At 37.0% G+C, this 25,490-nt stretch overlaps 1 protein-coding gene across 4 annotated transcripts in view; it reads left to right on the forward strand.

Moving 5' to 3' along the window:
• fmnl2b (formin-like 2b) overlaps nucleotides 1-23,616 on the forward strand; it is a 38,356-nt gene extending 14,740 nt beyond the window's left edge. Inside the window, exons 4-28 of one of the 4 annotated variants that reach the window (XM_079841503.1) lie at nucleotides 1,434-1,510; nucleotides 1,607-1,690; nucleotides 4,682-4,831; nucleotides 4,918-5,026; nucleotides 5,131-5,207; nucleotides 7,900-7,993; nucleotides 8,666-8,740; nucleotides 8,853-8,963; nucleotides 9,051-9,200; nucleotides 9,392-9,493; nucleotides 11,318-11,669; nucleotides 12,750-12,947; nucleotides 13,796-13,816; nucleotides 13,988-14,112; nucleotides 14,760-14,962; nucleotides 15,734-15,968; nucleotides 16,075-16,143; nucleotides 16,231-16,311; nucleotides 16,514-16,643; nucleotides 16,971-17,134; nucleotides 17,250-17,351; nucleotides 17,431-17,532; nucleotides 20,119-20,242; nucleotides 20,490-20,605; nucleotides 22,365-23,616. In XM_079841503.1, coding sequence (XP_079697629.1) covers nucleotides 1,434-1,510; nucleotides 1,607-1,690; nucleotides 4,682-4,831; nucleotides 4,918-5,026; nucleotides 5,131-5,207; nucleotides 7,900-7,993; nucleotides 8,666-8,740; nucleotides 8,853-8,963; nucleotides 9,051-9,200; nucleotides 9,392-9,493; nucleotides 11,318-11,669; nucleotides 12,750-12,947; nucleotides 13,796-13,816; nucleotides 13,988-14,112; nucleotides 14,760-14,962; nucleotides 15,734-15,968; nucleotides 16,075-16,143; nucleotides 16,231-16,311; nucleotides 16,514-16,643; nucleotides 16,971-17,134; nucleotides 17,250-17,351; nucleotides 17,431-17,532; nucleotides 20,119-20,242; nucleotides 20,490-20,581 — 3,027 coding nt within the window. In that variant the 3' untranslated portion in view covers nucleotides 20,582-20,605; nucleotides 22,365-23,616. The remainder of the gene's footprint in view (nucleotides 1-1,433; nucleotides 1,511-1,606; nucleotides 1,691-4,681; nucleotides 4,832-4,917; nucleotides 5,027-5,130; nucleotides 5,208-7,899; nucleotides 7,994-8,665; nucleotides 8,741-8,852; nucleotides 8,964-9,050; nucleotides 9,201-9,391; nucleotides 9,494-11,317; nucleotides 11,670-12,749; nucleotides 12,948-13,795; nucleotides 13,817-13,987; nucleotides 14,113-14,759; nucleotides 14,963-15,733; nucleotides 15,969-16,074; nucleotides 16,144-16,230; nucleotides 16,312-16,513; nucleotides 16,644-16,970; nucleotides 17,135-17,249; nucleotides 17,352-17,430; nucleotides 17,533-20,118; nucleotides 20,243-20,489; nucleotides 20,606-22,364) is intronic. The other 3 variants (XM_079841502.1, XM_079841505.1, XM_079841504.1) reach the window with 3 other exon arrangements.
• The last annotated feature ends 1,874 nt before the right edge of the window (nucleotides 23,617-25,490 follow it).

A 25,490-nucleotide genomic window follows, 5' to 3' on the forward strand; every position in this document is an offset into this window, starting at 1 on the left:
TTACCAGTATGAAAGTAGACCAGTCTATGTTTTTATGTAACTGACTTTTTTTTTTTTAAGTTGTGAACCGAAAAGAAAAAAAACTTGTAAGACTAGTCTTAGCAATTTATGCAACCGGCCCCTGATCTTGCTAGAAAAGCAGCAAACTAGAACAAGCCTATAATAAACCAAAATAAATCCAAATGCTTTATATTGAAAACGAGACCATAAAGTACCACTTTGGTTTGGGGACCAATTCTTACTACATTTACACTTACATTTATGCATTTGGCAGACGCTTTTATTCCAAAGCGATTTACATTTATTACAGGGAAAATCCCCCTGGAGCAACATGGAGTAAAGTGCCTTGCTCAAGGACACACTTGTGGTGACTGCTGGGATCAAACCAGCAATCTTCTGCATATCAGTTCAGTGGTTTAACCCACAAGACCTATATAGCCTTATAAAGCACATATGAATGCCTTATTCTGCATGACCTTATTCTACACCCCTTAACCCCTACCCAATACCTCAATTGAACCACTACCTTACTTACTATTAATTAGCAGTAGATTAGGAGTGTATTGAGGCAAAAGTCGTAGTTAATAGTGAACATGTTCCCCAAACTAAAGTGTGACCGACCAAAATATTGCGACCCACACCTGCCTACTTTAATGACTCCATAAACTTGATCACTTTACTTACAAACCAAACTCAGACAGCAAGCCCCAAAACACTTATAATTACGCAACACGTAAAGAGTGCACTGCAAAGCAGCCTTCCAAGCATAAACAAAACGGCATTTTCAGTTACATTTTCAGAACATAGACTTTGGTTGCTATAATATTAATTTTGTCAAAAACAGCGGCTACCAAACACGAGACCCAATGATTGATGCTATGATTTTGATGGTGTCAATCATCACAATTTTGGGAATGATTTGTTCCCAACACCTATGGAACGATAATATAGGGGACTGAAACTCCTGAAACTTTGCAGTGTATACGTGGCCAAACTCTACTCATATAGCACTTGCACAATACCATCAGAATAAAAATTGTCTAATGCAGGGGTCTTGGAGGTATGTGATTGTATAGACGTTTGGAGGGAAATAAAGCTATGTGAAAAAATTAAAAAAATATTAAGTTAAAGTTTTCCAAAAATTGGATATGTTAATATTTGCTTTGCTTTCAAGTCTATAAGTGTAAAAGTACTCTTGGGTGAACAGTACATTTTTAACACCAAACTAAAAAAAAAAGAGATTTAAAAAATGAATCCAATTTACAAAAAATGAAAAATGTGTAAATTATTTACTTCCTATTTGTCATATTTGTGGAATTTGTAGCATCAAAAAAGTCCTGAAGGATCAGCTCTGACCGTATATGCAAATTGTTTCACACTGCGACTGTCTTTTGCAATTGTCCAAATTGACATCCCTTCCTATTTCTTCACAGAAATTTAGGAGACGAGTTCAGGAGTCAACTCAGGTGCTCCGAGAGCTGGAGATATCTCTTAGGACCAATCACATTGGGTGGGTCCAGTGAATTAAGTTCATTTCAGGCTTGTGAAAGGTTTCTTTTGAGGTATTCAGTTGGGAAAAGGTTATTAAATGTTTTGTTCTTCACAGGTGGGTGAGAGAGTTTCTCAATGAGGAGAATAAAGGGCTTGATGTGCTGGTGGAGTACCTGTCTTTTGCCCAGTATGCTGTCACGTAAGCAGCTCTTTTACTTGTCAATCTTAATTTCTGAGTCTGTTTTTATCTTTGCTGCTGTCTTTTTGTTTTCTTTTAAATTTGTATGTTTGGTTTACTGCTCGCCTTCTCAGAATACTTTGAAATTGGTAGGGGTTGTCACAGTCGACTGTTGTTGCTGAAATCTTGTCACCTCACTGCTGGGTCACAGTTGCTTCTGACAAATGAAAGGGGTGATGAATTAAAGACCACGAACATGCAAATGAGCCCCGCCACTCATACAGGCTCGTCTACTAGTCGATGTATCAGAATGGTAATGCGTTTTATGTATTGTTCACTACAACGTCGGACATGTAAATGTAATTTAAATGATTAGTTGCTAATGTTACACAAACCATGTTCCATGTTTGTCAGACAACAGCCTTCTAAAAATCAGCATCCTTACAAACTTAGACCGTCAGTGGAGAAAGGCATATAGTTCATCATAACATTGTAATATACATCATATACATAATTCACCCGCTATATTCCTAAATGTATTTCATATCAACAGAAAAATATACCGCGATAACCTGGCTTCTCTTGAGACTCCCCTGCTTCAGAGCGATCATAGTTAATGATATGCTAAAGCCTGCCTGCACGTTGACGTGATTGGTAGTTTGTGACGTCAGAAACACAGGCGATTTCAAACCGCGTCTTTTTTTCACAGCAGTTTTAAGTAGAAAATACTCTGCAATGGTGCTGACTTATGAATTTGCACATGGTTTGTCTTAAAGCATATTAAAAACACCACATAGATATATAAACAACATTAAAAACTTGATTTTCACCACAGTGGGTCTTTTAAATAAGTGCCTCATTTAGCAGTGACAGAGGGTTTGATGGATGGGAATGTGTAAGATGTATTTTGAGATCAGCGTGAAAGCAAGATAGAATACAATTAGAACACATCTTGTGATATGATTGTTTAGTTTTAAGATGCCATGTTAGCTTAAAAAGCACTTGAAAGTTTTATACAAAAATATAAATGTTAATTTTGCCACATAGTATTTTTCATGATATTTGCCAGCTAATAAATAGTTAAATTTAATTTAGCTGAAGTTCAAGTGTGGTTTAATGCTGAGCCAGGGCTGAATCTGGGCATGCCATGGTCTACTGAAACTTGGCACGGGTGTCCACAAACTCTAGACTTAAAACTCTGTTTAGCCAGGCTTGTATTTTTAAATCTCCATAGTGCGCTACTAATCCTGCTACATTTATTCTGTAGGATGGGAACTATTGATCCTTTCTTTATTAGAAGCTCTAACATTACTTCCATTTCTTAGGACCGTGTTTCTCAACTCCAGTTCTCAGAACCCACCTCCCAGAATGTTTTCGATGTCCCCCTATTCAACACAAGAAACTGACTGAAACAAAAGGTGTCCATGTAAACATGGCGAGTGTTTTTGAGGTCTCACTAACTAAAACACCAGATTCAATTAATCAGAGATCATGAAATCATTCCAATTTATGAATAGTGTTGATGTGAACGCTAAATAAAGAGATTGGGTTGATGTGCACATATATATGTGACAAGCATCAAATCGTATTTGATCTTTTGTCATACGCACACTGTACAAATATACAGAGTTTTCCACTGTTCCTTCATACTAACCATCCTAATATTTATCTATTTTTGGAGATTAGGAGCACATTTACCTTTCTGTTGTGCTGCTTATATTTATCAAGCAGTAAAAACACTCATTCCTACACACAAAAGGCGTCTGTGGATGCAACAAGGTTGTCCTTCAGCACTTCACAGATGATGAGTGGAAGGAGAATTTTTGATTGACATGAGTCATTTATGACACTATATTCAACAACAACAGCAGCTTTTTCTGTGTCATTGCATATGCGCAGAACTTTCCAGTTTTTGGTTTTCAATCCAATCAAATGTTTAAATGTCCTTGAACAGATTAGAAAAGGTTTAAACCACCTTTTACAATCCGAATGAAATTTAAATCAGATGTGGCCAATTTATTCCGATTGTCGTGGTTACGTGACTTTTTTTTATTAAAGTCCGATCTGGTCTGAAGCTGAAAAACTGTCCTAGGTATAGAAGAAGAAAAGAAATGCAAGTAATGTTAGTGCAGTTCTAAGGGCTGGTTGCATAAACAGCCACTATATTAAGACTCTTTTAAAGCTACACTGTGTAACTTTTTTAGTTTATTCTTAGCTAAAAACACTTAGTTCTTTCAAAAATATATGTGCTCATTAATGTATATTTACTACTTTCAAGTAATAAAGTATTCTCGTAAGTTTATAATATGTTATTGAAAATACATACGGGTAAGGGGTTCGAATGCGGGTCGCCATGTTGCCCCTCCATCTTAAAAGTACATTAGCCAAAGAGGGACATAACCGTAAATTCAAGCTTTGCCTTTCACGTTTTAACACTCAATGGCACCGTGTCGAATGTGGACGAGGTCGAACTGGAAGCCATGTTAATCTTGGACTAAATCGGCCACCGTAGGAGTTAAAACGAAATCGGAATTGAGAGGAACAGAAACTAAAAATCACTGGATGATCATATACCTTTTCACCACTAGATGGGGGAAAATATCACACAGTGTAGCTTTAAGAACTAGTCTGACCAACTAGCAGTTAACCCTCGAAAAATCCATCGTACTTTTTGGATTCTTGAAAAAATGTATGCAGTTTATGCTGCAACTAGCCACAGGATTAAAAACCACTGTGCTATTAGAGCTATGGACTTCCAGTTTTAATTTCTTTATGCACTCCACCTACATAAAAAAACTCTGACATTTGTTCTGGTCTGTATGAAATAAACATTTGTTTGTATTACACAAATAAATGACAACACAAGGCCATGTTTCATGATATCATGCTAGGCTAGCTTTTGATACTAAAGAATCACTCTTTTGAACAGCCTTAAGCGTACTGTTGGCAAGCATACTGAAATGTAGTTTGTGTATCGTTTATGCTTTAAACAACATTCATATTCTCTCTCAGGTTTGATGGTGATGTAACCGAGAGCGCCACAGGTGAGATTTCCGTAGATACCCCCTGGAGCAGGTCTATAGAAGATCTCCATGGTGACAGTAATCTGCCATCACCGGTTAGCGGCAGCAGCATACCACGATCCACAAGGCACTCCTTAAGGTAGACGCACACAGACAAACACATTTGTGTTCACTCTGAAAAGATGTTTTTACAAGACAGCCCTTAACGTTTTATTACTATCTCAGGTCTAATACTTTGCCCAGTCGCAGAACTCTGAAGAACTCCCGTTTGGTGTGTAAAAAAGATGATGTTCATGTATGCATCATGTGTCTCAGAGCTATTATGAACTACCAGGTAAGCAGATTATGAAAGTATTTAATTTTGTTCAGCTGGTTTTTCAAAATTATTTATATCTCTTTTTGTTTTTCCCTTGTCTATATCACACACACTCTTTGAAGTATGGCTTCAACATGGTCATGTCCCACCCACATGCTGTCAATGAAATTGCTCTGAGCCTTAACAACAAAAATCCCAGGTAACACCACACACACACACGCACTAGTGCTGGGCGCTATACCGGTTCATACCGAATACTGGTGTTTATTTTTGTTATGATATGAATTTTGATTAAACCACAATACCGGTATATGTCGCTTAAACAATGCTCAGAACGCTGTGTGAGTTGGGTCCCTTTTCACTGTTGCACTGTAGTGAGGAGACAGCTGAGATCGCATTATAGCCTATGATTACAGCGGAGAATTCAAAAAACACGCAATGAGATGGACACATTTCACATACTCTAGTGCTCTAAACATGAACCAGCAACATGTACAGGGCCTGAAATTCACTTTTTTGACCACCTGCCACAGTGACTTTTTACCAGCCACTTTTTTTTTTCTCCTCGACATTAAGCCTGTTCATCTTGTCCGGATTTTTTTGCGTGTGTTGTAGATATCATTTATTCTGAAGAAAATTTTATTCATTGCGCTGCTGCAGCCATGGTACGGCCGTGAAAATCCGCAACTATTACGCAGGAATGAGAAAGTAGTTCCTAGCCATATAGGTGTAGAAAATCGCAACTTTTCATTTTCAGTTGGTCTTAGCACACGATGTAACTGTAGAAGAGTCAAGTTTTAAATAGGAAAAATATTGAAAGTGTCTTTGGTCATTTTTGGAATGAGATGCTAATGGACTGATTAGAATCAATGATGTATGCTAAGCTATGCTAAAAGTGCTACCGCCAGATACAAAGATCGGCTGAATGGATTCAAAAACGATAAAACTCAACTATTTAACTCTAGGGGACTTGTAAAATTAGCCTATTTTCAAAAAAAGTGGAGTGTTCCTTTTAATATTATTATTACTGGTAAAGTTACCGCGTACCTGACATTTTCTCACCGCTTCCCAACTCCCAACATGCACACGCACACGAGACACACACATCTGTGCAACTGCCATTGTAGGCTACTGTAGCCTACGTCAGCGTTGCATTATTATCTTGTCCCATCTCACCAACAGTTTAATACTCGCACATCCAAACGTATTCAGAGAAGGGCCTCATCTTCTTTCCGATCGCATGAACATAGTCGCATCCTTTCAAACTGCCCAATGAATCACTCAATTATCATTGGCTACCTGCCAATGTGGCAGGTAGATTGACAGTGTCACCCGCCAATTGCAAAATTCACCCGCATTTGGCGCGTGGTCGGGTGTTAATTTCAGGCCCTGAACGTGTATGAGCACATATTTCTTCACATCTTCTTCAAATGAAATATATGTCCAAACAAGGACACTGATACTACAGCCGTACGTCTGATCACGACCGCGATGACACGATGGATTATTATGATACACAGTAGACAATGATGTAGACTGACAATTCAAAGAAGAATAGGCTAAAAAGTAACTGCTTTATTCTTTCTGTGTTAAACTTACGTGTGTCATTTGTGCAGAGACTGTAGGGCTCTTAAGGCGAGACACGGCAGGTGAAAACATCGTTTTTTCATGCAGTGGTCAATTTTGAGATTTTGGGCCAGTTTGCTCCCTTAACATGTAAGCTTTCATGTCAAAATTTTAAACATGGTCCTTTCCAATTTCCAGATTTTATTTTTGGAAAAGTATGCAAATGAGCGTATATTTAAGTATATAAGGCCTCATTTGCATATTAAAACATTAATTTACACAACTTGTAATAAATTTTTTTCTTATGTTTATGCCAGTAATAAACTGGAGAAGTTTCACAGTGATATCTTGTAATTTAAAAAAATTTCCCTATTCACCTGTAGTGTCTCGCCTTAAATGTATTGAAAATATCCTTAGACCTTTTAAATGTTGTTCTGTGTTTCTCCCTCGTTTTGGCAGTTTTATGTTATATATGGTTAGATTTTTAAAAGGCTTAAGGTGCCCTCAACTCAGTTTTTTTTTTCTCCGTGGTCATATTTTAAAATTCATGTGTCGTATTTTGTGTAATTGGTTGTTGTCTCATTTTGTGGGGCTTTGCAAACCTGTAATTCTGGTGTGGAATTTCTACAATATTCACTTATCATGACAGGAAAGTAGGGCATTCTAGTCAATCTACTGCAGTATTTACTCTCTCAATCAGCAGAAAATGTGGTTAACACCGTCATGCATAGGAAAAAAAAATACTGTCATATACCACAAAACTGGTATAATTTTGAAAAATACAGTGATAAACGTTTTTGGTCATACTGCCCAGCACTAACAAACACACATACCAGTATATATTTGAAGACTTCATCATTGCCCTCAAACGTTTCTCCAGTTTCTGTGTTTAAACCTCTCAAATGGTTGATGAGAACTCTCTTATCTGTCAAGGCTTTTATCCAAACCGTTAAGCTATTACATTTGATCAAAGACCTTTTTTGGAAGGGGTGTTCTTTGGAAACTTTAGCTATAAATAGATGAATTGTCTGTCATTTGTGCTGATTAAGGTCAATAGGAGATAACGGTTTGTAACTGAGACTGTTCCCAAAGACTGTGATACAGAATCTTTCAAAGCCGTTAAACAAACCTTCTATGAATAGTCCCTTGTATAGGTGGGATAATTACTCTGTAATTTGCCAACCGTAAAACCAATAGGATCACTTGACCTGCCCCTTGGAGAATCCTTGATTGGCTGTGTTTGGAATCTCAAATTTTCCCTTGGAATGTTTTATTAGTATGGTTGGGTTTCTTGATGTAAGTGTCCTTTTGTCTCCGTTGTGCAGGACCAAAGCCCTGGTTCTGGAACTGCTAGCTGCTGTTTGTTTGGTCAGAGGTGGACATGAGATCATCCTTGCTGCTTTTGACCATTTCAAAGAGGTAAGTAAGGATATTCTACCATAATTTAAGCATTCCATTTATTTCGCTCTGATGCGGATTCAAATATATAACCGTAGCCATCATATATTTTTATGCTTAGTAATACTGATATTGCATTAAATAATTGTTTTATATCTCTGGCTATAAATCAATATTTAATCAATTAAATATTGATAAAAAAAATATTTAATCAATTGATCTGATACATTTTATGTAGTTAATGCATTCCATTTATTTTAAAGTAAAGAAAACCAAAAAAAATTTTAATTATTGAGTTTGACAGCAGCAAAAATAAACAGTCAGAATCACAAACGGCACAGGAAATGCAATAATGAAATCTGCGATTAATCAATAAAACATTCCCCACACTTCATGGATTTAATCTAACATATGTTTTTGCTGCTGGTTTGTATTCCTCTTCTGGAGTTTGTTATTCATATGTTAATGCAGTGTTTCACTCATGGGTGATGTTTCGGTTTTTGAACTTAAACAATTGCATTTCACAATAAAAACGTATAAAATGAACATTATAGATATTTAATTAATCATAGTTTTAAGATGGAACTTCTACAAAACTATTTGAAACTAAAAAAAGGTAGCAAACTGTCAGAATTTGAAATCCACAATGTTGTTTCCTGTGTGTTATTAAAATATAACTTTTGTGTTTCTCAGGTCTGCTCGGAATCCCAAAGGTTTGAGAAATTGATGGAACACTTCAAAAATGAAGACAACAATATTGATTTCATGGTGGGTCTATATTACAGAGTCCTTCCTCTATCCTCTGGAGTGCCTTTTAAACTGACATGCTCTCACCACTACTGATGTCATATCTCATCATCATTCCCTGTTCGTGACTCAGGTGGCGTGCATGCAGTTCATCAATATTGTGGTGCACTCAGTTGAGGACATGAACTTCAGAGTTCACCTCCAGTACGACTTCACCAAGCTTGCTTTGGATGACTATCTAGAGGTATAAAACTAATCAAAGCGCTCAAAGTATATTCTCTTTATGCTCACTCATGTAACTCATGTCTCTGGGGTGTGTTTTTGTGCACAGAGGCTGAAGCACACTGAAAGTGATAAACTCAAAGTGCAGATCCAGGCATACTTGGATAACCTGTTTGATGTGGGGACGCTTCTAGAAGACGCAGAGACCAAAAACGCTGCCCTTGAACGTGTGGAGGAACTGGAGGAGAATCTCTCTCATGTGAGCGAAAGCACACGCCACCGTTGTCACTTTTTCATGAGTTCATTTTTGATATTCATTTTTAAGTCTTCTAACTTTAGCTGAACTTCATAATTTTCAGCACAATTTATATACACTTAATAACACTGTTGTTATCTGAATGCTGCAGCATCTTTCCCTCATCTCATTCTGTCTATTTTTCATGTTGGCAGATGGCTGACAAACTCTTAGAAACAGAGAATGAGGCCATGTCTAAAATCGTGGAGCTTGAGAAGCAGTTGATGCAGAAGAACAAAGAGTTGGATACCGTACGGGTCAGTATCGTGCCACCAGTTTGGATCTCATCAAATGGTTTATAACACCCTGTCAACATGATAGTACATTTTACTTTTGCAACAAAAAAATTGAATAATATGAAACAATTAGATGAACAGGGCTGTCAATTTAACCCATTCATTTTGTTTAAGTCGGTGTTAGTTTAGTATTATTTATGTTGTATTATTATGCTATTTTTGCTTTTTTTATATTCTATTTAGTTTTACTTTTTTATTTTAGTTTTAGTCATTTAGTGCTTAAACGAAAAAAAATGATATTGCCTTGACAACTTTCTGAAACAAAATAACTGTTTTTTAAGTTTAGGCTTTTCATCTAATATTTATATTCTATTTTATTTCAGCTTTATTTTGTGTAACATAACATTTTTAATAGTTTTACTTTTGGTTACTAGTTATGTAAATGATATAAAACCACTATATTAAAAAATGTGATACAGCATCTAAACTCATCTATGTAGTCTGTTTGCATATTTAAATTGCATAAATATAGATATACTGTATTGTTTAATATAGGGCTGGCTAGACGATTACCCGAAAACTAATCGAAACCGAAATTTAGAACGTCTAACCGATGTAATTTTCCCATGTCGATTATTTCGGTTTTCACGTGACTCTGCCCCGTCAGTCACATCAATTGCAGTTTGCAGGCACACAGAAAGATGCAGGAGCAGTTATCTTTGTTTATAGATGCTCAGAATTACTATGGTAATTGCATGTTTTACACAGTTTATACAGGTAAGTTAATCGCCGTTCTTATATGCGCTGATACACGCAGAGACGGCGCGCACAAGCCCCGAAGCCAGATCACTTTCACTTGCGTCCTCATGAAGTTTGTCAATTAAATGAGTTTAAAGGCTTGCCAGTTTGAACATTACAGCGATTATGCACTATTCAAGAACAACGTTATGGAAAACTTCTCCGTTCAGTGCTCATGAGCTTTTTTCTGAGACAGAGAGCCGAGCCATGTCGTGTCTCTGACAACACGCGCCAGATCACTTTCACTTGCGTCCTCACAAAGCTTTGTCATTTGTATGTTTTAAGGCCTTCCAGTTTGAACATTGAAGTGATTTTAGACCATCAAATGTGTATTATGTTGAACTAATGCCTGATATGTGACACACGAACACTCAGACAGTAGCTCGCACATCACGTGAAGGTTGCGCGCAGAGAGGAGCGCAGAAACTCATCGTCAACGCTGCCCTGTGATTTATCACTAAAGTAGCTTAGAAACTCAACCGTTATAGCATAGATTTTAATACCTTTAAAATACAAACCACAGCCTCATATTTAATAGAGAGGGTATAAGTAATTCACACACGCAATCACGCTCTCATTAATGCATTCAAATAAATGTAATGTAGGCCTATGTGCTAATTGATCTCTATCTGATGTACAACAAAGAGAAATATGCCCCATAGACAATAACTGCTGAATGTTTCCTTCAAGTATTTTAAAATCCCAAAGAAATGCACTTTCACATTAGAAAAAAATATCCCACCTTTAATAGTAGAAAATATTTACAGTACAAACCTTATCAGTGAACTATGAGGGCAAAAAAAAGAGCAAAATAATCGTTCATTAATCGTAATCAAGGTAAAATGTTCAATTAATCAAGATTTTTATTTTTGGTCAAATCGTTACAGCCCTAGTTTAATATGATTAATTATTAATTTGATAAATTGCACTTAATTTGATTTGAATGTGTAATTGATTGACACTTCAAGAACGTCTATAAATAATGTGACTATTTTTTTGTCATGCTCAATTACTCTGTTTGTGTGTCTGTGTGCACATGCAATCCAGGCTGTGTACCGGGATGCCAGCTCACAAGTTCACACGCTCCGGAGGATAGTTCGTGAGAAGGACGAGACCATTCAGAGGCAATCCACGCTAGAGAAGAAAATCCATGAGCTAGAGCGCCGAGGCAGTCTCCAGATCCAGGTGAGGGGTGAGGGAGATGGGGAAGGAGACGTGTCTCCGCTGCCATCACCTCCTCAGCCCATGGCACTTTCTCCCTGCCCTGATGCCATGGCCCTGGCCGGAGCCTGTGCTGGTGCAGCGTACAGCTCTGGCAGCACTTCCCAGACAAGCACCCTTCGAGCAATGGTCACACCTCCTCCTCCCCCTCCACCACCTCCAATGGAAAGTTCCTCTGGTAAGTAATGGTTCAGAGCACATCTTTCTACAACTAAAGATGATTAATATGAGTATTGCCCAATGTGAATGCTATAATTGCCTTTAATTGGGATGGTGTAGCTTAAAGGCAGAGACACACCAAGCCGTCGGTCGGCTTTGTTTTTTCTGTATTCTGCACCGTTGGCTCTAGTCAGACACCGTTAGGTTTTTTTAGGCCAATTCATCATGTTGAGGCCTTTGGTGAACGAGTCAGTGCACGAGAATAAAAGTAAAAGTGATGAAAGCAAGCAAAGAAGTCTTGACGGTACAGACAAAAGGCTGTTTTTTTTTCGTCATTCAAATTCACAAATATTTTCATAATAACATGAGCCGGCTAGAATGACGAAAGTGATCAGTGTGATTGATATTCAAAATGGTAAGCAAGCTCTGCCTTGTTTACGGATTGTATATCTGCAGTCCTAGAAATATACATCTGAAAAAGACTACTGCAACATTTTAGTTCTCGAATAATACAAAGAAATGTTCATATTCATTTTTAAACAACACAGTACTAACGTTTTAATATGGAAATGGGACGACTAAAAAAAAAAATTACATTTCAAATATTTGTTTTTTCCAAAGATGGTTTCTGTCCTTTTAGGTAGTTCTTATCATATTACTATGGCGTATGTTCAAGTGTTCTTTTTCCTATAAGAGTGATTTAAGTTTGTGATCTGAGGCTATAAAAACGGAATGTAACGTCATGATTGTGGGATGAGTCCGTGGGAGCGGGAGTATGGGACACGTCGTCCAATTTTTTTTACTGTCCATGTTCATGAACGATTAATAATGTGTTTCTGGACCTCTAGATTACATGATTGCTGCCTAACTAATACCTAACATATATATTACCATGTTTTTACTGGAAGCAATGTGTTTGCAGCCAGTGATTTAACAGAGCTGCTTAATGACTGTGCCAACAGACATTTTGGCACAAATGAATGGTTTAAAGACACATTGAGTAGAAACTTGTAAATATCCAAACCGATTATTATTCAATCTCTTCTAATTAGTAATTCTATGTTGCCAACATTGTCTCTTTTTTCCCCCCCCCCTGTAGTTCCTAATGGGCCATCGGCAGCTCTCGCACCTCCGGCACCACCGCCTCCTCCACCTCCACCACCACCTCCTCCCCCACCTCCACCTCCTGGACATTCTATTGAGATCTCTGCTCCCTTACCCCCACCTCCCCCTCCTTGTGCTCCTCCTCTCCCAGGCTGTGGCACGCCCACTGTCATATTCAACTCTGGCTTGACAGGTACGTGTGTGTGTATGTGAGTGTTTCAGTGTGGATGTCATTGCAGATTTATGATTTTTTTTTTTTTTTCCTGTTTTGATTCATATAATTTTTTTTCGGTAACACTTTACAGAAAGATTTCATTAACGTTAGGTAATGCATTAACCAACAATGAGCAATACATACCGTATGTTACAATATATATTAATTTTTGTTAATGTAAAAAAATAAAATTGTTCATTATTAGTTTGTCAGCTCAGGTCCATTAAATAATATTAACAGATAAAACTTTTGATTTTAATAATGTATTGGTAAATGGTAAAATGAACAGTAACTGAGATAAATTAATGATGTTCAATTATTTTTCATTGTTGGTACATGACATGTTTACAAATGATGGAAGCTTATTGTAAAGTGTAACCATTTTTTTCCTTAAATGCACTACCGATCAAAATTTTGTGCTCATTATTAGCCATTATTAATAATTGAGCACTGATCCGCATATGATTTCTGAATAATCATGTGACACAGAAGTCTGGAGTAATGGATGCTGAAAATTCAGCTTTGCATTCACAGGAATACTTTGCATTTTTAAAATATATTAAAATAGGACACTGTTATTTTAAATTGTATTAATATTTACTTTTTGATCAAATAAATGCAGCCTTGGTGAGCATAAGAAACTTCTTTCAGAAATAGAAAAAAAAATCTTACTTTTGACCGGTAGTGTAATTGTCCAATCTTTTGTAGGTTTTTGTTTAGCACTTCTTAGCGCGTAGAAGCATTTTCTGCTTTCTCTTTCTAGACTTTTGTGCTTTATAACTCTCTAAACATGTTGTATCTACTCTCTTTTTCTCCTGCCCTCAAAGATGGACCAATCAAGCTCTTCTGTAGGTTTCCTGAAATTTGTCATAGCCACCATTACTGTCATGATCTAGTCATATTGTGTGTCTTTGCTTAACACGTCATCGTGCATTCCTGTGATTTGCATTCATTTTATCTTCTTATTGAGTGTTTAGTAGATGCTTGGGTAGTCACAGGCCTCTTTTCTTCCTTGGCAGCTGTGAAAATTAAAAAGCCAATCAAAACCAAGTTCCGCATGCCAGTGTTCAATTGGGTGGCTCTGAAACCAAATCAGATCAACGGCACAGTCTTCAATGAAATCGATGACGAGAGGATCCTGGAGGTATTTGTCTACAGCACTTTACATGGTGTGAAATATGTGATCTCTATCAACTCTGCATGTAGACTGCCATGCTGGTCTACAACTTCATTATCATGTTCCTGTTTGAGTTACTGCTACATTATACGTAGATGCCAGATGGTGTTTATTACACATTTTTTAAAAGGACATTCTGTAACTATTGCCACTGAAATGGCAAACAACGACACCAATATTCAAACTTAAAATGCCTTTCGCAACTTATTGTACTTGCATAATATGAAGAATTTCCAGGTGAAACGGTATGTTTAATGAGAGAGAATTTATGGCGGGATTGATTTTTTTTTTTTTTTTTTTTAAACAAGAATTTCATATTTGAAAAGTGGGCGTTGCATACCAGAAAGAGCCAGGTGCATCTGAAAAGGTGGAGTGAAAGTCATTTTAGAGGTGGAGCAAGTACATTTTGATAATAGATTATTAAAAAGTATTTTTATTTGAAATGACTGGCACAGTGAATCAGGGAATGTACATTATAAATATATGTATTTTATTCTGTGTTGACTTTCACAAGGTTTGCATTTGTGGTGGGTCCATCCACATTTTCGAACACCAAACTGTTGAGTTCAAGGAGTGCTGTGAATGGCACTTTAATATAATGCTTTGGTTTGCAGGATTTGAACGTGGATGAGTTTGAGGAAATGTTTAAGACCAAAGCCCAGGGTCCTGCCCTTGACATGACGATGCAAAAGCAGAAGGCTCCTCAGAAGGGCCCCAATAAAGTATCTCTACTGGAGGCCAACAGAGCCAAAAACCTTGCCATCACACTCCGTAAGGCAGGGAAGAGCCCGGAGGAGATCTGCAAAGCAATCCAGACGTAAGTTCCCCTTCTGAATGGTCTCAAATCTCAAGATAAAGATGAACATATTCTTGGTGAGATGGTGTTTACAACTGTGGGATTTGTTCTTGTTCATTTGCTTGATAGAAAGGCAGTCAGTAATGATTCGTTTAATTCCATAGTTCAGCTCCTGTATCTTCTACCTCTGCTGTTTTTGTGTTGTTGTGTATTTTTTGGTTTAGAGTTTTTTGTTTTGTGTTTGGTTTGGTCAAAGTCCCTTTAAGACCAGTCATTTCACTCGGTAGCCATCTTTGAAACACCTCTCAGGCATGCAAGTGCAGCTCCTAACTCTTTGAATGGGGAAACATCAAACTCTCCAAAACTGTTCGCCAAGTTTACGATTAAATTTCATATTTGAAATCCCCAATGAAATCTGACAACAACTGTCTCATAAAATTTGTTTCTAAACGCTAGAATTAAAACTGGATTTTTCAGCCTGGACAAAGCTTATATGCATGCGCATCCTGAACACGCTTCTCAGAACACTTTCTGTTTCTATAGCAACCGGAGAAGCTATGACTTTACTAATCAACGATTGGCTCTTTTATTTAGAAGGCGATGCTTATTTGCCATATTGGGTGTTTCACTTTCTCCCATTCATAAGTAATTGGAGTGCACCGTCTTCCTATATATAAAGTCTTTGGTTTGGTTTGGTTTAGTTTTGGTTTAGTTTCTTATTTTGTTTATTTGGTTTGGTTTTGGTTTTGGTTTTTTGAATAGCGCACTGATCGGTTTCTCTCATCCCCTCAGGTTTGACCTACGTACAGTGCCTGTGGATTTTGCGGAGTGTTTAATGCGGTTCATGCCCACTGAAAGTGAGGTGAAGATGCTCCGCCAGTATGAGCGTGAGCGACGGCCAATGGACGGGCTCACTGATGAGGACCGGTTCATGATGATTTTCAGCAAGATCGAAAGGCTGCCACAGCGGATGACCATCATGGCCTTTATGGGCAACTTTAGTGATAGCCTGGTGATGCTCACACCGGTAAAGTGGATAGAGAAATAGAGGAACTAAAAATGGTGAAATTGAAAAATGATTAATCTGAAATGCATTTATAAATTTGCCTTTTCTGTTGCTTTTTTTCCTACAGCAACTTCATGCTATCATAGCAGCATCTGTATCCATAAAATCATCACAGAAGTTAAAGAAAATCCTTGAGGTAAGCCACTAAAACTTTCACATTACAAAATCTCTTGCCGTTTTACAGTCTTACTTGTAATTAAATATGTGATGTCTCTCATCTCAGATAATTTTGGCCCTGGGGAATTATATGAACAGTAGTAAGAGAGGAGCTGTTTATGGTTTCAAACTTCAGAGCTTGGATCTGGTAACTTATTACATCTCATAACCCTTTGCAAAACCTTTTTTTTCTGAAACATTATTTAGTTAAATTTGAGCTGTTTATGGTTTTAAACTTCAGCGCTTGGATCTGGAACCTTATTACATCTCATAACCCTTGGCAAAACCTTTTTTTTTTCTGAAACATTATTCAGTTAAATTTATAATACCGTAATGTATCTTGCCTTCAGCTGTTGGAGACCAAGTCCACAGACAGGAAGCAGACGCTTTTGCACTACATAGCCAATGTGGTGAAGGATAAATATCCTATTGTGAGCATTTTCTACAATGAGCTGCACTATATTGAGAAAGCTGCTGTAGGTAAGTGTCCATCAACCCTCAAAATATATTTGAAATATACTAATTTGAAAGGGTAATTATATTTCTAAATGAACTAAAACTAAACTATTAATTGAACATGAATAATGTTGAACTAAATTGTTGACTGAAATAAAATAAAATAGTGAATTCAAAATCTTAAATACTATAATTGTATAAATATACCAACATGACACTTCTAAATGTATTCAAAATGTTCTTCGGTAACTTTAACAGGAAGAAATATAAAAACAGATTTATTGTCCTTTAATATGCAAAGCTACAGTAAGTTTGTTTTTGAGAGTGGATTTCATTAATCCCATGTTGCAGTCTCTCTGGAGAATGTTCTCCTGGATGTGAAGGAGTTACAGAGAGGTATGGAACTGACCAGAAGAGAATTCAGCATGCATGGCCACAACTCCCTGCTAAAAGATTTCATCCATCACAACGAGGCCAGGCTTAAGAAGCTTCTGGATGATGCTAGAATTGCACAGGTAGAAAAAAGAACCTTTCTATAGGGTGTTATGGTTATTAAAATCTGTGCTGGGAACTGTAAGGTTGTTGGTTTGAAACCCACATGATTGTGACTTCCCTTGGATGTAATTACAGGATGCATTTGACGAAGTTGTCAAGTTCTTTGGGGAGAGCGCCAAAACCATGCCACCCTCTGTGTTCTTCCCTGTATTTGTTCGCTTCATCAAGTCCTATAGGGTGAGACTTTATACTATCAGTGCACCAACTTCCTGCTGGTTCACACAAGGCCCAGATCTAATTTGTCTTTTTTTTTCAGCATGCGGATGAAGAGAACGAGCAAAGGAAGCGGCAGGAGCAGCTGATGATGGAGAAACTTCTGGAACAGGAGGCCATGATGGAAGAGCAAGAAGATCAACAGGTATCCTGTTGAAGTCATAAATGAGAGCCATAAGCCCAAAGTGTACTTCGTTTTTTGGGTACATGTACGTACATTAAAGGGATAATTCACCCAAAAATGAAAATCTGTCATCATTTACTCACCCTCAAGTTGTTCCAAACCTGTATGAGTTTCTTTGTTCTGCTGAACACAAAAGAAGGTATTTAGAATAATGTTTGTAACAAAGCAGACAGAGCAACCTTTACTACCATAGTATTTTTTTTCCCTTCTATGGTATCCTCCATTTTCATTTTTGGGTGAACTATCCCTTTAAAGGCTATGCGTACAACAGTGCATGTACACAGTAGGGGTTGAGCGACTTCAGATTTCTTAAAGTTGACATTTATGTGATTTAAAGTCGAGTTGACATTGACTAGTCACTGATGCTAAGTCATTAATGTCATTAATTTTTCATGTCATTAATGAACAAATAAGCCTGAGCTGAGACTGGAACGCGGGTTGCCTTGTGCACAGCTATGGCATATGACACAACGCTGCCCACAAGGCTATTTACTCCCACATAACAGCTTATTTTTATCAGTTCTTTTGTCTTTGGGTCGTTATATTTCTCACAGATTTCTGCTTGTTCTAAATCAGATGCAGATATTAACAGTAGCACTAAAGATTTAAAGATTACATTTATATGAAGGCATTAGTGAGAGAGTGATTGCGTGTGAATTCATTCTACCTGGCAGTGTCTCTACTAATAGAGAAGCTGTGGGTTTTAGTTACTAAGAAATAGATGCTGAACTAGGTGTGGGCGATCTGACGATTTTATATCGTGATCAATCTTGAAGACACCCACAATCTATTTTTCAAGTGAATCGTAGAGATTGTGATCTTTTATGTCCTCATAATAGCGGGACATTTATTATGTAATATCACACGTCATATGTAAAATGAGTGTCTTTATTTGAAAAATATGATTCCTAGTGTGCACAAACTTGGATTACTGAGTGTCCTGTTGGTTACAGTGTTTACTTCCTTTTTATTGATATTTTTTCAAACAATTTCTTTATTTGCTCTTCAAGATATCTGCATCAACCATCAAAAAAACAATATCGGTCATTTAATTACTATTTTGACAACTGATTGTTTAATGCAATACTTTTAAATTGTGCAAATAGATAAGTTTATAGGCTTGTTCCAGTCTGGATATTCTCCATAATACATCTTAAAATTGGGAAGATAGCGATTCAGATCGTGATCGTGATATGAAATTTTTTGGAAGATCGCCCATCCCTTGTTAGAACTTTTCAGTGTCAGCTATTTTATGGATGAATCGCAGAACAGTTTTGACAATACATTTTTGTATTACTGAATGTTTGTGTGCGCGATCCGCACATGATGTCTGAGCTATTGTCTGTATTTGTGTGAGTTACAATGCAGCAGCGCATTAGTTTAGAACGCCGAATATCTTACGTATACAGTAAGTGGTTTAAAACCGTGTATTCACCCAATAAATTTTGAGCATCTAGATGGCATAATCAAACATATCTTGTGGAGCGCTCTCGGAGTATGCATTTATTTGCCTTTAACTGTTGGAAATGGAGTGTAAAAGTGGACTTCAAAAATGTCTTATCCTGTTGCGCCCTCTATAGGACATGATCAGCGACTAGTCAGCGTCAAGCTTAAAGCATCATGGCAGAACATTAAAGTCAACTAGTCTGTGCAATCCCTAGTACACAGGCAGTTATTGCATGTGCATTACGACAACTGGCATTCTGTCAACATAATGTTTTGTCCTTGCCCAGTGCCTGGGCAATCTCTCACCACAAGCTTTAACCCATACACACATCGTTATGATGTTTTATGCTAGAATTGTACAAATACTTGATACACATTGCCATCCATTGTTGTTTGTAGCCTGCACGCGTTTCTGTCTTTTCCGTTTATTCAGGGTGCCTCTATATCAGCTCCCTAGATTAGTAGTCAGGGAGTCGGCCATGAACATAATCTAGCTACCATTTTTAATTAATATATGGCTGAAATGTTGCACGTATATGTAACAAGCAAAGTATTTATCATGATGTACTTTAAATAACATTACACGTAATGTCTCAAAGATATCAGCTCTGCTGTTGTTCATAAATACCAGTAATGATGTTGTACAATGAGGACGTTGTCACGTCACCGGAAAGAGTCATCAGTGTCCCAATGTGTAGTGAGCCAGCATCCTTTACAGTCCTTACCAGTGCCCGAAGTCATGAACACGATTGAGGCGCACCCTAATTTTTTTCTTCGACTACCTTGTGAATCCCAGAGGCACTGTTGCCACCTTGTGGGCAAACAAATTAGTGCAAAAAATTCAACGCACATGTGCAAATCTGCGTGTACATTCTATGCATGGTTAGAAAAATCAGGCTGCATGCATACAGTATGCGCTTGCTGTACTGATGACAAAATTTGTATCACACGGACCCTAGCATAGCGTGTAAAAAAAGAACTTTGGACTTTACCAGTGCACCCCAAAATTAAACATTAAAGGAATATTAAGTGAATATTGTACAGTTCAACTGTGTGCAATAACTGCATATTCTTTCCCTTGTTAACTCACTCAATCACCAGTCACCATCTCACAAGGGCAAGCGGCAACAGCAGGAGCTGATTACGGAATTAAGGAAGAGGCAAGGCAAAGATAGCCGCCTCGTCTACGAAGGCAAAGATGGAGCCATTGAGGACATCATTACGGGTAAGAACGCTACTGGATTCAAAACTGATTCATTTGATTGTACGTATGACGAGCGAATCTGTTTCCCTAAGCGTGTATTGGTCTTGTTCTTTTGATAGTAACAGTAGACGTACTGTAGCAGTAGACGCCATGCTGTTTAGCTTTACTGGAGTTTAGAGGCTTGAAGTTTCTGTCTGATTCTGTGCTTTTTCTAGAGCTTCTTGCTTTTGGTGTTTCTATGTTGTGATTGGCTATTATTTTGCTGCAGTGCTGAAGACCGTCCCCTTTACCGCACGGTCAGCCAAACGTGGCTCGCGGTTCTTCTGTGACCCCGCCCTCTCCGAGGATTTCCATTACTAAACTAAATTCTCTCCCCTCAGAAAGGTGCCTTTAAGTCCGTCTCTTCTTCGCTCATCTCCTAGCCATCCTTCTCTCTGTCTGTTTCTTCATTTGTTTCCTATTCACCTGGGTGTACATTATGGAGATGTGAACTCTCTGCATAAAATATTAGCTGTCTTTAACTACTATGTACTTGCATCGAACATAAATAATTGTTATGTACAATGTAATTATTGTGATCATACTGTATTGCAAAATTTTACTGTAATTTACTGTACAGTAAATGTTGCTGCTACGTGTGATATGGGTACGGTTAGGGACAGGTTTGGTGGTATGGCTAGGTTTAAGGGTGGGTTAAGGTGTAAGGGAAGGGTCAAAAGTGTAATTATAGATTAATTACAGAAATGTATTTCAGCTTTAATTACATGAATACAATGTAAAAACATGCATGTACACAATAAGTGCATTGAATCAAGTGATTCATTTAAATGTTAGTACATAGTAGTGGGACCAAAATGCATGCCTGCCTTTAATACTTTCACCATTTTGCATTTTGTTTCCTGTACACTATTTACGCCTTCACAGATTAAAAAATGCCCCTTCCATTGAGTTGTTCTAATACCATTTTAAACACAATTTCTTGGTAACTACCTGCAACATATCATGACTTATCAGAAAGATCTAAATTGTAGGGATGCACCAATATTAAAATTCTGGCTGATATATGCTGAAAATATTTATTTTGTTGATAACAGATAAATGGCCAATATAATAATGCATAACTTTCATGTTAGAATAGGGGAAACGAGTATGCAGTTAAATATTCAATATTGGCCATTATATCCAATATCACAGATACCGATAAATGGCCAATATTAAAATATTATATACTATTTGAAATACATTTTTAAAAGAATGCATCAAACTAAAATCAGTCATTTTAAATGCTCCAAGTCAATTTAGACATCACAACATTAAAAAGTACAGTGTGCAGAATGAATATTCATTTTAATTTGTTTATTTGCTAAAGATCACATTAAACCATGTTAATAAATTATTGGTATTTCGTAAAGATTAACAGTAACACTTTACAATAAGGTTTCATTAGTTAACATAAGCTAAGAATGAACAATACTTCTACAGCATTTATTCATCTTAATATTAATTCCAATGTTTACTAATACATTATCACCATGAAAAGTTGTATTTGTTAACATTAGTTATTGCATTGTGAACTAACATGAACAATGAATGACTATTTTATTAACTAACATTAACAAAGATTAATAAATACTGTAACCTATTTATTGCTTATTGTTAGTTATTTAACTTGTTAACAAAAGAGACCTTATTGTAAAGTTTTACCAGATTAACTTTAGCATAACAATCATGTAAAAATAGGGGAAATGAGTATGGACAAATACATATTCAATATTGGCCCTTTTGTCTAATATCAACTGATACCAATAAATGGCCAATATTTCAGATTTCCATCCAATTTTTTGATAAATAAATGTATAATTAATTAAAAACTAAAGTCAGTCGCGGGTATCATAACATTGTCTGTAACTGTAAAAAATACTACGAGTATACTCGACATGTTTTCAATATCAGCCATTATATGCCATATCAATAACTGTTATGGTACCAGAATATTGTGCATTCCTACTAACTTGATTCAAAACTAACCAAACATCCACATACCTGTCTGTTTTGCACCCATCTTTGGCCCTGTCTCATCCACATCTGCAGGCCCAGACTGTAGTTGTGTTCAGTGTATAACAGTTTACCTGTTTGTCTTCAGACCTGCGCAGTCAACCCTTCCGACGGGCTGATGCCCTGAGGAGGAGTGGGAGAAGGAACTTGGAGGTACAGCACCTTCAGCTACGCAACATGGAGATATCCACCTGCTAGCTAGCGTTTGAGGACAAAAGGTGGGCCAATGACGCCACTGAAAAAAAGAACAAAAAATAGCACACTTAGGACAATGGAAGGATGTGACATTGAACACTTCTGCTTACCTGGGATCTGGCATCTCGATTTAATGGAACGTTTTAAAGAAAGGAAGGTGGAGAGTGTTGGATGCCATATGTTAGATCTATACAGTGAAACGCTGTGGATTCTACAAATGGACATTGTGAAGGAAGACAAGGTAGTGTGGAATTTTATGTTTCACTCTTGAGACATTGCGTATTCTGTTCAAGAGCGAGCAGAAATGGCGTAAAGACTGGTTTGGCCCACTTGTCATTTCACCTCTAGTTTTAAAACTCCAAGCTAAGCAGCTTTTTCTGAGGGGAAGATTTACAAGATGCACTTTTATTTTTATTTTTTTATTTTTAACATTGAACCTGGATCATTTTAAAACTGAACTTTTGATTTTAAAAAAAAATGAAGAAGGATGAAGGACGAGAAGGAGATTCGAACTTAAGCTGGTCTTGATACTGTAATGCTATTGAGGATGATTCTTCTTTACTGACTAAAAAACATCCATGACATGTTGAGAAAATGTTTACTACCAAGCATTCACAAGCGGTTTGACATTGTATGTACAATACATCTCATTTTAATCACAGACTTGCTCTCCTACTGGTTTTATCTCATGTGACGTTTGTGAGCTGTGAAAAAGAGTTTGCTGTTTTTTTAGAAAAAAGAAAAGACATTTCATTGGACAAAAAGTCTTTTTTTTAAATGTACAGATATTTTGCTACAAAATTGAGCCTCTTATTTTTTACATTGTTCATCCATTGTGGTGCTGTACATATTGTTGAAACAAACCAACTTGTCCTGCAATATCACTGGAATGGTATTAACTTTTATGTTGTTTAGTATGACAGTATTATTTAATTCGATGGTGAAGACCGTGAAACAACTTACTCTGTGACCTGAATTGCTCTCTCATCACTATTGTTGCATATGGTAAATGTCTGTGGTTGCACGTAACACTTGGAAGCTTGGAACTGACACTAGTGGCACATATAACGTTTTTCTACTTTGATCTCTTTAACTGGAATCATCAGTGGTTGTGTTGCAAATAAAGCAAAGACACCAGCACCGTTAAAAACAGTGATTCTTGTGGTTTTTATTTTATCAGGAATGACACATGAGACTGCTCAATGATAAATGTGATATTGGAGCATTGAAAATAAAATGTGGTGTGGGCAGTGGTAACCTAATGCTGCCACAAGATGGTAGCAACCCCTTGTGTGCCAAAAGCGGCCCCTTGTTGGCCCCAGGTCTGTGGAACAGGCTTTTGTACAATTAAACATGGCCAGATTACAGTTACTGATTTATTTAAACAAGATTCCATAAATAATGTTTAGCTCTCTGTAGTGTTGTTTTTGGCGGCCTGTTTTCATTTTAGTTTTAGTCTAGTCTTTGTGTCAAGCAGTCATTTTAGTTTTTATTAGTTTTAGTCATAGTCATACTCTTTTTAGTCTAGTCAAGTTTTAGTCGACTAAAAGTCTGAGCATTTTAGTCTTATTTTAGTCAGAATTATCTATGACTATTTTCGTCTAGTTTTAGTCGACGAAAACTAATGACATTTTAGTCAAGTTTTAGTCAATGAAAATTGTATTTTAGTCTCTTTTTAGTAATGCAATTCTATTTAACCCAGTCAATATAGTATAAGTACGTATTATAGACAAAACCAAAATCTTCTTTTAGCCAAACCCATTTCAAACAATGTTATCTTATTATATTATTGTTACCTTATAGACTCAAGAATACATCCATTCCAGACACGGAAGACGCTCTGATTTGAAGTTACAACATATTTATTTTACCAACTAAACAAGCACACACACATACATTTAAATAAAATAAATAAAAACATTGAGATGTCTCTTAAGGTTTGTGGTGTTTTTTCCTGTGATTTTTGTGGCCACATTTCTCCCCATCTATTTCCACAACACCCGTTTTATTTTCCACTTCAATGTAATAAAAGTTTTTCCAAATGTCTTAATAAGAATAAATGCATATTTAATTTAATAGGAAAATAATATCCAAATTATTATTTAATTATTTATGTTTAAAATTAGACCCACATTATAGTTAAAATGTTTTTCTGTCTTGTATTTTATCTCAAAATAAAGGATGTAATTTTATTCCACATGGAAATTAGTGGAAATAAGTGAATATAGCCTCTTATTCGCTTAAGAGATATTCATAATGCTGCGGTTATTTTAACATATATAATTGCTGCCGTTATAACGGCACATTTAAAATGTTTACGTGCTTTTCTTTCTTTCTTTGTTTGAGCGGTGATGAAATATCTTGCTCTTGTAAATACTTGCCAATATTTCAGTAATACAAGTCTAGATCTTTAAAATGCATCAAAATAACAGCGAAGCACAACCGCACGGTGCTCTGCAGTGGCCAAAAAGGATATAAACCGTGAATTCTGAAGTGATTGAAAACTCAGAGATGTGGATTCAGACGGCACCACACGACCTTGGTGTTTGTCAAACAGTAATTCAGTTAGGTAACTCGGCCGGAGATTTTTACACGGGTGGTGGGAGAAAAACACTGATATTCTGCATTAAGACGACAATAAAATCACTGACTAGCTCCTGTAAATAATGAAGACACCTTACGACCGCAGGACAAACAATTACCGTCCGAATAGGGCTTACGAACCCCAACTGGCCGGCCATCGGACCCGTTCACTCACCGGAGACGCCGCGCGAGTGGGGCTTGAAGAGAGTGATGTGGCCTGCGTCTGCGCGGTGAGACCTGATGCAGCCCCTGATTGAGACGCACAGAAATACTGCAGAATAAAAACACGACTTTTCGTCTCGTCTCATTTTCGTCAACGAAAATGAAGAGACATTTTAGCATAGTTTTTATTTTGTGAACCACATTTAGTCTCGTTTTTATTCGTCATCGTCACATGACCAGCATTTAGGTCAGGGTATATTCTGGCAAACCGTTT

This window comes from Gobio gobio, assembly GCF_949357685.1.
Source record: "Gobio gobio genome assembly, chromosome: 17".
NCBI classification, from domain to species: domain Eukaryota; kingdom Metazoa; phylum Chordata; class Actinopteri; order Cypriniformes; family Gobionidae; genus Gobio; species Gobio gobio.